General features: G+C 46.5%; 1 protein-coding gene across 1 annotated transcript in view; it reads right to left on the bottom strand.

Annotated features, from left to right (window-relative positions):
• Positions 1-13,913, bottom strand: part of LOC144953030 (guanylate-binding protein 3-like) — a 49,277-nt gene extending 35,364 nt beyond the window's left edge. The window contains exons 1-3 of the mRNA XM_078883541.1: positions 13,832-13,913; positions 6,088-6,215; positions 1,003-1,112 (exon numbers count right to left, since the gene is read on the bottom strand). Of these exons, the coding sequence (XP_078739667.1) occupies positions 1,003-1,112; positions 6,088-6,215; positions 13,832-13,913 (320 nt within the window). The remainder of the gene's footprint in view (positions 1-1,002; positions 1,113-6,087; positions 6,216-13,831) is intronic.
• Between the last annotated feature and the right edge of the window lie 299 nt (positions 13,914-14,212).

The raw sequence follows: 14,212 nt of genomic DNA, 5'->3' as shown, positions 1-14,212 counted from the left end.
CATTATGCACAAAGCGCTTGCCACAAATGAACCACAATGACGTTGCTGATTTCGTCAAGGAATATTAACCATTATCACGCAAATTCCGGTCATAAGCGGCTTTTGTTTTAGCGATTGAACAAGTACTGTGGATGATTGTGGGCTTTGTCTTCTATTATATTTTGGAATTATGAGGCGCCTTTCGCCAAGGTGATTGACTGCTTGCCGACTATGTTACAAAATCTCAAAATAAGGGAAGGATGGCTGGGGTAGTTACAGTCGTCAGTAATCGCATTCAAAAAAGGAATGAGATGTGGCAGCAGGGAAAGGAGATGATAGTGCACGGAGTTGAAGGAGTAATTGGTTGGAGTGTGATAGTGGATGAGGCTGGTAGAAGGGAATAACGTGAAGGTCGATGGTATGGTATGAAAGGATTGCAGAGAATGATAGGTTCAAGGGGTTGCGGGCTTTGTAAATGAAAGTACATTGAGGAGGCAGCAGCAGTGGTTTGGTGTCGGGGCACTTGGGCTGCCCAGAAGGGCAGGGGATGAGGCAGCGTTCAGGGAACAAAGAGGTAGGGGCAGTGGCTCGGGGTGAAGTAGGGCTCTAGGAACATGGGGGATTGACTAGGGTCGAGGGAGCGAGGGGATGGCTGGGAAGGGGTTAGGGGCATTAGGTAGTACAGGTAGGGGTGGAGGAAGAGGAAGATAAAAAGCAATAGATAGGACCTGAGGGCAGAGAGAAAACAGGAAAGCGAGGGGGAGAGTCAGCTGTGGAGAGGGAGTTTGTTCCAGTATAAGGAGGCAAACAGAGAGAAAGAGCAGACGCGAGACTGGGCACAGGGCGGTGGAAGGACAGCAATGAGATAGGCAGCTTGTGACCGGAGTGGATGTGATGGGCCATATCAGATGACGCGTGGTTGTACCGGTGCATGACAGCGGCTTTCGTTAAATCAACCCCTCCGTCCACCCAATGTCACCCCAAGTTTCACACAGATGTTAGCATGGGCATGGTGAAGGATACCGCAGCTGCTCCAGGCTCTTGTTATCCAGAGTCTTCTCGGTGTTGTAGACAAGCACGTTGCTCAGCAGCACGGCCATGATGAATAGCCAGATGTCGTGCTCCTCATTGGCCTGCGTGTGAGAGATGGGAGCTGTTTAAATCTAATATCCGTCAAGCTTATGAAGCTCATTGGGTTTTTGGTTTTAAAATCAAACAATACATTTGTATATGTAATTATTTTCCATATATCTGTCCGTCTTCAAAGCTGGCATAATAACCTTCACAAAAGCGTATCATGATTAATATGACGTTGTATACATCGGCTTTGCTATAAGGGATTTACCCTGTAGACAACTGCGACCATTTATCACAAAGGTCTGTAAAAATGTAGTGATCTGATTACATGACAACGGTTAGCCTTGTAATCCCATGCAGATGAACCAGCACACCGCACGTGTATGTCACAACATCAAGTGTTACGTGACATAAACTTTATCCAGTTCAAACGCTGTGAGGCAATAGTATTAACAATGGTAAATCCACTGTTGGATGAAGACCCAAAGTTGCTATCACATCTCACACGCTTGTAAAAGTAACAATCCACCGAGCTTCTTTCACGTGAGCCGATTACGTTGCTCCATCTCCTCAATTCACGTACTCTCAGATGCATTCATTGGCTGTCACTCCATCGCTATTATTGACTGTCGGCATTAATTGCATCGAGCCAGGACATGCCCAGTCCAATTGTCATTGTTAATAGTTTTAATTATGTCATTAACCTTAATTTTTTCTAAAAAATATAAATAATACTTTCGAGGACAAATGCGTGTTGGGGAACCGTTGAGAAATCCATGCATTACATTTGTTGTTACTTTGCCACAATTATATCCCGACTGAAACTCTCATGCCACGAGATGAAGAATACATTTGGAACTCACACAGAGGAGTGCGACATTTCACGTCTGAGATTGGCCACCTGATACGGATGACGAAAACGCCACCTCTGCTCCACAGAGGGCAGTATTGTCCTAGCTGCTCTGCCATATGAGACTAACGTTTGTGGCATGACAATTAAATAATATTTAATCCTCAGAGCGGGAATTTGGCCAAATTAAGTGCAGATCCAAAATATGATGTGTGTGTGTTTTGGGGATTGGTAGTGTAGTGGTTAGCGCACTGTGCTACAAAGCAGGCGACCCGAGTTTGATTGCCGCTCACAGCCAACACGAGTGACGATTATTTGAACCGGTTCTGGGCCTCCCCTAGGTTGACTTAGCCTCAAATGAGTACCTAGTGCAGTGTGGAGTAAACATCGCCACTAGAGAAACAAAGACAGCCGGTCGTGGTGTTGGACACCCCCCCCTCCCTCGTGTGCCGTGCCAGCCTTCATAGGTGCTCGCTAACTGTACTTGCCCCTACAGATTGTTAAGACTATACGGGGGGATCTTTGTCTCTTTTCATTGAATAACTGGTAGGCAGAACATTCCCACCTGTGTTTGTATAGCGCACGTCACATCAACTGGCATTTCAGAGCTCTGATAATAAACTTTACACGGATGCCATGTACAAGAAGTTCAACATACATAACATTAGTTAAGACTATCGACAAAACAATGTTCCCTTGGCAATGTAATTACAATTTAACATACGCTTAAAATAATAATCAAGACGAATTACAATAGTAAATTAATAACACCGTGAACTCAGATACCCAGCTTACTTCACATTTTTTTTGTATTGTTCGCCTTTTGGCGTTCTCTGGTCTGACATTGGTGGTGAGTCAATGCCATGAAGAAGGCTGTCTCTGATGGAGGCCAATCAGTTTCCAAGACAATGTATATATAATTATCAGACCATGTTTGTTTGCATGTTTTTCCACAAGTACTTTGTGTGATTCATGATGCATCTTAACATAGCACCTGTTTTGTCAGACAGGGTAAAACCTATTGCTTCACATATCTGCACTAATTACAGATGCACTGAAGAAAGTCGATTTATAAAACTGTACAATTCAATGCCCTTAACCATCTGCTCCTCACTTTTATATCTTTAAAAAATGTTGTATTGCATAGAAGACACGTGGGTGGTGAGGAGGACCCACGTGTAGAATACAATCTGCATATTGTGAATTACTGTCGATCATCGATTAATTATCTGGCGGCTTCAGGGCCGCGGAATTGTCTAAAGTGCCGAACAATCACTAAATCATCATTATTTCAAACAGATTATTTTGCCCATTCTTGTGAATCATATTATGTTTTAAGGTGTTGTGTATGTTTTTTAGCGTTTTCTATTTGTTTACTATCCGAAATTGTTATGAATAAACATACAAATTAGACCAAAAAGCTGTAAATAGTTACCGTATTTACTGTACCATATTTACCACTTCAATCTCAAAGGCTTTGCATGGGGTGATATACGTAGTAGTACTATGCTCTTGTTTCAACAACTTGTGTTTGAGGATCGCCGGACTGATGCAGCCTTTAGACCGGGTGCTCTGGCAAACGCCGAATTACACAACGCACTTTTCGCCGGATCGCACTATATATTTTTAGTTTTTACCACTGAAGTTATTCGTCATGAAAAATGTGTATACGTGCAGTATTTTCATTGTTTAAGTTGTTGTACGCAGTGTATAATGTACTATACTGGAAATATATTTGACACTGAATCGAGCATCGATACTTCTTTTTAGTCACGCACATGATGCCGATCGTTGGACTGGGTTATAGCCTTTTGGGGTGGTTTTGCTGGTTTCGACAAATCGGCCCGGGACCGGCAGACAATCGATGATCTACTGTAAGTTATCATATCACGTGACAAGACAGTTATATCGCTGCAGCCCTGCACCTAACATTAAACTCAGGAATATTGTTCAACTTTTTCCTTGTGCCAGTTTCATGGCTTCCTTTGCTGCCCGCCACGGAGGCTAGGAGATGTTAATTGCCTCACCGAGTATATAGGAGGTCGTGAGGTCGTGAGGTCGATCCCGACCCCGACGATGCCTGCTGTATATTTGAAGTGTGTGGTGTCCCTCTATCTCCCCGCAGTCGCATGTTTTTTTTCTCCGGGTCCTCCGTTTAGAGCATTTGATTGCTATTAAATTCCACATGATGATAAAAGGCAGTTGAATAATTTAGTGTGTCAATCTAGATGATGATTTAAAAGTGCATAGCTCTAGTAACTTCCTAATATCGGAAGGAAAAGCGTTACATAGCCCCAGAAGCGCATCCAAAAGCACCGCACAATGTGGTGACCGTCTTTGTTTGATTTCCGCTATCCATCGACGAGATCAGCAAGGTATTGTGGTTAATTTGTGGTAAGCACTTTGTGCATAATGAGTGCGAAATTTTAATATATTCGTTCAGCAACCAGAAACCAATGCAGCTCAGCGAGCACTGGACGGACGCGGTCGGATCTCACAGTACCCGTCACGACACGTGCCAAATAATTCTATACACGCTGCAGCTTGCTAATGTTTTTGGCAGATGTCCCATAGAGTAGTGAGTTGCAATAATCGAGGCCTGTCGATACACGACACTACACGCCACCGCCGTGTTGGCAATGTCACTGCCAGAACATGATCCTAGCCAGCGCGGACCTGAATGCTATGGATGGTCTTTCCACTGGCTTTTTCCTGAGTCGAGCTGGAATAAAATCGTGATATGCCGGCTTCACAAGGCCAATTAGGGGCCAGGATCGGGGCGAATGACGAAAAACCTTGCACGTGATGTCAGCCTGTACACCGTGAGGATGCAGCATCACATCATCATTATCTCCATCCACCTCGACTCATTTAATTGCTTGTGACAACGTAAATCACGAGGGTGTGAAGTGTCATCACGTCGTCTGCATACGTCTCGACTCATTTCATTGCATTGTTCCCAGTGGCATAGTAGGGAGAAAAATTCAACCTGGTGCTTTGTGATCTATATCCGTGTAATCAAGCACAAAATAGTAATATGGTTGTCTCTCGATTATCCGCATGTGGCTTATCCGATTTGCGGATTAACTGTGCACCTGAAATTTGGACATACAATAATATAATAATTACTCATGAATTATCCCTTGAGCCCAAATTCATAATCTAAAAACAGTTATACATTGTTATTCTTGGAAATGTGTATTACAAGTCACGTGCTTAAACCGAATAAACATGTTGCTCTGGTTAATGCTAAAGACACGTTTTCACCTCTATATTACAGTAGTTACATATCTTTACAGCCGTGGATGGAGTTTGATTTATTTTAATTGGCGTCGCTCTGCTATCCACTTAGTGGGCGGACTCTTCTGCGCGTGAGCAGAAATTGTTATTATCAACGAGCACGCGCATCAAACGTTAGTTTTTAGCATAGAGATCCGCAAAAAAATTATATTTTTGGATTATCCGCATTTATGAATTATCCGCAGCCCTCCTGCCCGTCATTAGCATGGACAATCGATAGTCTATTGTATTTTTTAAAAAATTGGCAAATTAATTGACGTCCAACGACATCTGTCCGGTGAACCAATCACACGCGATTTGTTGCCCGCATGCCCAGCCACCGCATGCTTAAACAGCTTTTGTTATGCCAGATAGAGGGGGCTAAATGGGCGCGGTACGGGCGACAGAACAGATTGAGCTGACTGGACTTGCCGATGACTGGTACCAGCGGTGTCAAGATCGGCCTCTGTGGAGGAGGCTTGTGAAGGACGCTATACTGGGCAGTTGGAGGCAGTCGCCCTCCAACAACAACAGAGGGCGGAGGAGCGACGCTCACAACAACGAGTGGAGCGCCGGGTGGCTAAGCACAGCAAGTTGGCACAGTAGGGGGCACAGGTGGTGCATCGGCGAGTCATCTCAGTCAGTCAACCTATTTGCACCTGCTGGGTCTGTCCCGTGACCTGCTGTCAGCGAGCGTTCGACACTTCACGTAGCCTTAACGTGCACATAGCCTGGCACAAGTGCCGTGGTGACTTCATCACCACTTAGTGGCGAATGGCGGTTGTTGTTGTGTGTTAGCGACTTTAACAAATCAACATGAATCGATGGATTGTTGTATTGTTACGACCCTAGTTTTATGCCCATTGAGAGATTTGCTTCCGTGAGTTATGCCTCCTCCTCACCTTTTCGGAGTCTCCAAGCCCCTCCATGTCCAACAGTAGAAGGCAAATCTCCTTGTCCACTGGGTGAGGAACTGGCCATGCCCAGATGCCTTTGGTCTGAGACTGCATCGTGTGCCCCACAGTGAAACCTAGAAAGGGAGGTGGGGGTGGGTGGCAGGGGGCGAAATAAAAATCCAAGACAGATGTTCTCACCCTAATCTATAAATCACCTTGATGGTCTTGCCCTACTCTTGTATCTTTCTCAACGTCAATCTTTGCTGTCTGTCTCTGTGTTTCTCCTTCTCCTTGTGCTCAATCTGCGCCTTCGCTCGCTCTCTTCTCGTTCTCCCCCTTCACTGGAATAAACTTCCCCCTCCACGTTAAGCAGTCACCTTGGCTTACAAAGTTTCTGCTTCTCACTCAAAACTCACTTATTGTTCCCTGGCTCACCCCACAACCTCCCTTAATCTCCCAATCATAACCACCAGTACCGTTACTGATCCCTATTTATATTCTCATTATAAGGCTACCACTCATTAATCCCATTGATTCAATTCATTCGTCATCATTTACTGTAATCAAATTTGCTTTCACCGAATTCACGCATCACAGATTCGCCCCCATTGCTTCCTCTCATCAATTGCATTCACCTCATCTCCACCATTATATTCACATACACACGTTATTATGCCGTTAATTATTTGTAAAGCTATATAATATAACATTTTAAAGTTGTACTGTGTGCTGTTGAGCATGATTCTCAAGTGAGTCTATGGGTCTCCGTATTAATCTATGGGTCTTCTATGTCAGCCTTTACGTCTCTATTTCAGGCTATTGAACTCTGTGCAATTCTGCACGATTGGTTTATTATGCGTAAAGTTATAATTATAATTAGTCTCTGTGTGAGTCTGTGGGTCTTTGTATGAGTCTGTGCCTCTGTGGGTCGAACAGCGAGTCTGCAGATCTTCAGGTGTCGGTAACATCTTCAGTAACTGAATTGAGCTTCACACATTCTCCCAACATTTATTATGTCTTGGCTTCTGATGTTGGCAATTGCTGATGCTGAATGGCCTCAGTAATCAATTACAACCTAAAAATCAAAGAACTATACAACTGCATGCATCCTCACAGTCATGTGAACGCTTGACAACTTTACTACCCCAACACCAGCAATCTCGATACTGTAGCCTTGATTGTCATCACAGTAATCGCCCTGCTGTATCTTACAACACGGTTACCAAACTTAATTGGTGTTGGTGCTGTTGTTACTGTCTGATATCCAACATTATATCTCGGTTGTAGTATTGGCATCATGTCACGAGACGAATAATCCATAATAGGAGTTTTTTTAAGGTTAGATCACGTAAATATAAATGTCTTCAAACTGATCACCACCACCCGAAACAGCCAATCAGTAAGGTGTGGTCACGTAAACAACACGTGGCCAATTCGTTTACTAGATCAGCACTAACCAGTTATTATAGTGTAGCGTATAGTAGTATATAGTGTAGTGCATAGTAGTCTATAGTGTAGTATAACTAGTTCAGCACTAACTAGTTATTATAGTGTATAGTATCGTAGTGTATGGTGTAGTATATAGTGTAGTGTATAGTAGTATATAATGTATTATACTAATTCAGCACTAAGCAGCTGTGTGTTGGTGAGTTAACCCTCTACAACATTAACAATTCGAGTACCGTGACGTTTCGACGAATCCATTTGCAAATTCCACGGAGAATGTAAGGCAGATGTTACAGAATCACCTCTGAGATCCTGCAAGTGACCTTTGTTCCGCAGAGAAGAAGGAAGTTTTGTCCCACCCTCTCTGCCATATGAGATTAATGTTCATGGCATGACAATTCAATCATATTTAATCCTCAAAGCATACATTTGGCCAACATGTGATGTGTGTGTGTGTGTGTGTATATGTGTGTAGTCATTGAGACGGTGTCTGACCAGCTAGTTGTGCCTCAGGCTTGTTCCATCTGGCCTGGCCCTCTAGCTGCTACCGTAGGCGCACACCAGGCTCAACATCCCTGGTGAGTTGGTACAGTCAGCAGCTGCCAACGCCGAACCCCGGGCGGCGGTTAACTTACCCGGAAAACTCAGCTTGTCTGAGCCTGGGCATGTGGAACCCCTGGTGGAGGAAATTCCACCAAAACGGGTCTTTGGACCTCCCACTGCAACCAGCACCATCTCCAGTCGTCTTGACTACGTCTTGCCACTGGGTACAGATGCGGCTGGTCGAGAGAGTGAGGTTGAAGCTGCGCAAATCACCCTCACTTAAATCCAAGTTCTCTGCGCAAGTCATGGCACTTTTTTTACCATCGTCAGAAATCATTGAGACAAAAATAACCCCCTACCTCCTCGCGGTGCCGGATGGGCAACACTGTCGTGGACAGTGCTGTGGGGGGAGGGTCAATGCCCATTGGCCTCTCCCCTCATGGCGTCTGTGACCACCACAGTGGCTAAACGGGGGCTCTGGACGGGTGCGAGGGGCTGGTAACCCCTCCATCTTCAATTAATTACTACGAAACTACGAATTAAACAGAAACATGTAACTAATAAGCTTGTGCAGGAGGCCCCGGGGTTACAGGCGTCTATGACGTCTCCTGGCCAAACCCCAATTGGCGGAGCCAGGAGATTGAATCTTCACCCTCGGGGCTCCTCCAGAAACAACGAAAAGCCACTATGGATGGCCACGTGGAATGTTTGAACGCTCACTGCAGAGGAGAGGCTGCCACTCCTTTGTCGGGAGCTGGACCGGTACCGCCTGGATCTCTGTGGCATTCAGGAGGTCCGGTGGACCGGTTCTGGCTCCTGCCACCATGAGGGGTGGACAGTCCTCTTCTCGGGGCAGAAGACTGCCAAACAACAGGGTGTGGCTCTTCTTCTGAACAAAAGAATGAAGGGGGCGTGGGAGCGTGGCGGTGAGGTGTGGGAAGCTGTAAGCCCCAGGATACTTTGGGCTCGCCTTCCCATCAACCGGAGGCGAGGAGTGGTGGTCGTGGTTACTTATGCCCCCACCGAAAACGAACATCCGTGGAGGGATGCAGGCAAAGCCGATGAGTCAGATGCCTTCTGTGACCTCCTGTCACAGGTGCTGGCTAAAGTGGTCACTCGGGACAGAGTCATCTTGTTGGGTGACTTCAATTCCCGATTTGGTCATGATGCTGGCACCTGGTCTGGAGTGATTGGAAGGCATGGGCCTGATCAGCTCAATAACAACGGTAGGAGGCTGCTAGATTTTTGTGCAGCCCATGGGCTTGTAATTACCAACACGCTCTTCCGGAATCGGCGCATCCACACAACATCATGGATGCATGCCGGGTCCAAGCAAGAACATCTGCTGGACTACATAGTGACGGACCAGCGGGTGCGAGCCCATGTCCTTGACACCAGGACCTACCGTGGAGCTGATCTGCCCTCTGACCATCGACTAGTCATCTGTAAGATGCACCTGCCATTCTTCCACTCCGGTGGTGGGTGTACACGCAGGACCCCATTCCAACCTAAAGTGGCCTGGTCTCAGTTAGCTGATGAAAGTTGCAAGCGAGAAAATTTCATCATCACTTGCAGCTGGGGTTGGCATCGTCCCCCACTCCTCCTGATGTCGAGGGTAAATGGGCAAGGTTTAGGACGCGACTCATGCAGCTGCAATGGCTGCTTTGGGTACGCGGTCCAGACCTCCCCAGAAACTCTGGCTGTCAGAGGAGGTGTTCAGGATAGTTGAGAAAAAGCGACAGGCCCACTCTCATCGACTACAGCATCCCACGTCAGAGAATGAGGAGGCTTACCGCAGCCTTCGCTCGGAGGTTCTGAGAGCCGTAAGGCGCTGCAAGGATGGGTGGTGGTCGCGGGTTGCTGAGGAGATGGAGTCTGCCTCAGTGGCCCGCGATCACAAATCACTATTTAACTCCATCAAAAAAATAACCTGCAGCGCCACACCTATTACCATCATTAGGGGAAAAAACGTGATCCAATCTCCGACCCCCAGGAACAGGTTTGCAGATTTGCTGAGCATTTCTGTGAAGTCCTGGGGGAGGGGAAATCCCTCAGCCAGGAAAACATCATGGCCCAAAGTGGGGAAAACCCTGCTGAGGCTGCAGTGCCTCAAATATTGGAAGAAGTCACCCCCTGTGAGTGGCTGGCTGAGGTGGCATCTGTTGAGGAAGTACTGAAGGCGATCCGGAGTCTGAAACCAGGAAAGGCACCGGGCAGAGATGATCTCCCAAGCGAAATGCTGAGGGAGGGTGGCGTTTGTGCACAGACTGCCCTATATGACATGATAACAACAGTCTGGACCGCTGGACGAGTTCCGCAGGATTGGAAGGATGCCCTGGTGGTCCCCGTCTTTAAGAAGGGGGACCACACAGACTGTAACAACTACAGGAGCATCTCACTTCTCAGTGTGCCGGAAAAGGTCCTGGCAAGGATTATTCAACATCGCCTTGCTAGGCACGCTGAGGAGAGGCTTGCGGAGCCCCAATGCAGTTTCAGGAAAGGGCGGTCCTGCACAGATGCCATATTTTCTGTCCGTCTGCTACAGCAGAGGTGTAGGGAATTCCAACAAGACCTACATCTCTGCTTTATTGACCTGGTCAAGGCCTATGATACCATCAGTAGGCCTGGTCTCTGGGTTGTTCTTCGTGCTTTCGGAGTCCCTGACCCTCTGCTCACAATCATTAAGGACCTTTATGATGGTGAGCGGGCCCGGGTAAAACTACGTGGCCGGGAGTCAGAGCCTTTCCCTGTACACCTTGGGTGCGACAGGGATGTCCTCTGGCTCCCACATTATGTAACATCTATATTCTTAGGTTTTTTCGAAAAAAGTCACATAGGTAAAAAATTTAAATTAATAAAAGTAAAATAAAAATAAAATAAAAATCACGACGTTTCGGAGACAACACAAGCTTCCGTCTTCAGGTGGAACCTTTGTTATGTAGACTAGCCGTAGTCTCAAGCTGCACCTTACCATAATAAAGGCTCAGTCCTTTGTTATGTAGACTAGCCATAGTCTCAAGCCGCACCTTACCATAATAATAAAAAGTGGGCCGTTCCTGGCCCACCCCCCTCAACCAGTATATATACGGGGTAGTATCTCTTGGAATCTCTCATTTAATTAATACAGCAAGCGTGCTGTGATGGTTCCACCTGAAGACGGAAGCTTGTGTTGCCTCCGAAACCTGGTGATTTTTATTTTATTTTTATTTTACATTTCTTAATTTTAATTTTAATTTTTTACCTATGTGACTTTACCGAAAAAACCTAAGAATATGAATACTTGCAGTCACGAAAGCTTCAAATCTAGAATGTAACATCTTTTTTGACCACGTAGTTCGTGAAGCCTTCAATAGCTGTACCGGGGGAATTTCCATTTGGTACAGATATAATAGGAGGCTGATCGATGCCCCGGTGCGATCAAGGGATGGCTCCCTATTGGTCAACCACGTTATGTATGCTGATGATTTGGTAATAGCTTCTCATTCAGAGGAGGAGTTGGAGATGCTGCTGCTGAGACTGGAGCGTGCCACTAAGAGGTGGGGCCTTACCATCAGCCCCACCAAAACTAAGCACCTGCCTGGGTATTTTGTACCATCGGACACTCCATCCCCACAACTCCCAATCGGTGATGGGGCAGTAGTGGAGAGAGTGGAGAGTTTCCCATACCTAGGCAGTGTGCTTATGACCAGCTCCAGATTAACAGCAGAGGTCTCACTCCGAATCAGTCGAGCGGCAATATCTTTCCATCGGTTGCGTAACGCTGTGTGGAAGCTACCTGGTCTGTCGCTCCGCACGAAGCTTCAGGTCTTCTCGGCCACAATCATCCCTCCCTTCTCTACGCTTGCGAAACGTGGACCCCCCTAATGGAGCATCTTCGCCGGTTGGAAACATATAGGCTGGCCTGCCTATGATCCATCCTGGGTTTAACCAGGCTGGATTGTGTGAGAAGCTCACAAATCATTGAAAGATCTGGGCAAAGTCCCATCAGTAAGCTCCTCCGGCAGGCAAGGCTGCGTTGGCTGGGTCATGTAGCTCGCATGCCCAGCCACCGCATGCCTAAACAGCTTTTGTTCGGCCGGATCGAGGGGGCTAAACGGGCGTGGCATGGGCTAGAGAAGAGATGGAGTGATGTGGTACAGGAGGACGTGGAGCTGAGTGGACTTGCCGATGACTGGTACCAGTGGTGTCAAGATCGGCCTCTGTGGAGGAGGCTCGTGAAGGATGCTACTGGGCAGTTGGAGGCAGTCGCCCTCCAACAACAACGGAGGGTGGAGGAGCGACGCTCACAACAACGAGTGGAGCACCGGGTGGCTAAAGCACAGCAAGTTGGCACAGTAGGGGGCACAGGTGGTGCATCAGCCAGTCATCTCGGTCATCTCAGTCAGTCGACCCGTGGCACCTGGGTCTGCCCCGTGACCTCCTGCCAGCGGGCGTTCGACACTTCACGTGGCCTCAAGGTGCACATGGCCTGGCACAAGCGTTGTGGTGACGTCAATGCCACTTAGTGGCGAATGGCGGTTGTTGTGTTGTGTAGTCATTAAATGTCTGGCCTGAGCCAATTAACTAAATTCAGTTGAGAATCCAGCTTGATCACAACTCAGTGTAGGTATATTGTATCTCTACGCATGGATATATGTGTTAGTCTATGGATCTGTGTCTCTGCTTATTTCTATGTGTTTTTGAATCTCTAAGTCCATGGGTCTGTATGTGAGCCTATACGGGTTTGTGTGAGTCTATGGACCTCCATGTGAGTATATGGGTCTCTATGACAATCACTTGACGACTGCGCTGAGACTATAAGTTCATTGTATTTGAGAACACAGTTTCATGATAGGTGTCTGAGACCCAGATTCGAAACTAGGATCTTAATGGTGCCGGCTCAGCAGCACTCTGATCTCTGAGTCTCCCACCACATCTTAGCAATACTATTTAAAAATGTATTAATATTTCTCAAGAACAAGAACATAATAGACCAAAGGTACCACGGCACACACCCTCCAGATGACCGACACACACGTGTGTTGTTGTAGTGAATACCGGCTGTGATCTAAGGAGTAGAAATAACAGGAAAAAGTGCGACAAAGAAGAAATGTACAATGGACTCTCGATTATCCGTATGTAATTTATCCGATTTGTGGATTAATCCGTGTACCTGAGATTTTGACATAAATTAATGACTTATGGAGTTTCCCATCAGCCCAAAATTAATCATCTAAAAACAGTGATACACTGTTATTCTTGGAAATGTTTATTTCAAGTCACGTGATTAAACTGATAAAATATGTCCTCCGGTTAATCCGAAATCCACCTGATCGCCTCTACACTACAGTAGTTGCATATCTTACAAACAGTGGGTGGAGATTGATTGATGTTGATTGGCATGGCTCTGTTATCCACTTAGTGAGTCTTCTGCGCGGGAGCAGGAAAGTGTTATTATCACTGAGCACGTGAATCGATCGGTCGATCGTTGGTATTCATTCGAAATCGAAAGATTAGCAATGGAATCGTAAGCTGTGCTGCAATTTGAGTGATTTATCCGATTATTTATTTTTATGAGTTTTACTTTATGGAAAATGTATGTTTTTGGATTTTCAGCGAGTTTGAAATATCCGTAGCCGTCTCCCTGTGTCATTTGTGCAGATAATTGAGTCTACTGTATTTACAAAGGAAAGCATGTGGCAGGCAAACACATTTGAAAATGTCTCCCTTCTACATACAGTCCTGCCGGAGCAGTTCCTAACATAAGTGTAATAATTCAAACCTTTGGACGTGGGCCCTTGCAGGTCGCTCCTGTGCGCTTTGTCAGATCTGAAAAGAGGAAGAAAAATCACGCGCCTACTCATGCTTTCTGTAACGCTTTCAATATACGTTTGTCCTTGGAAAGCTATACATGTGTATTACTAGCTTTACTACCGGGCTTCGCCCGGGGCTTGGATTAACCACGCCCGGCCGCCTTTGTCTCTCCAGTGGCGATGTTCACACACCACACCAATTACTCGTTTAAGGCTGAGTCGACCTAGGGAGGCCCAGGAGTGGTAAAAAAAATCGTCACCGGTGGTGGCCGTGAGCGGGAATCGAACTCGGGTTGCTGGGTTCGTAGCGCAGCGCGCGAATCGCTACGCAGTCACTGCCCCCCTACCCC

This window comes from Lampetra fluviatilis, chromosome 71 (assembly GCF_964198595.1).
Source record: "Lampetra fluviatilis chromosome 71, kcLamFluv1.1, whole genome shotgun sequence".
In the NCBI taxonomy this organism is placed as follows: domain Eukaryota; kingdom Metazoa; phylum Chordata; class Hyperoartia; order Petromyzontiformes; family Petromyzontidae; genus Lampetra; species Lampetra fluviatilis.
Note: the sequence above shows the minus strand (reverse complement) of the source record. Positions and strands in the feature narration are given on the sequence as shown.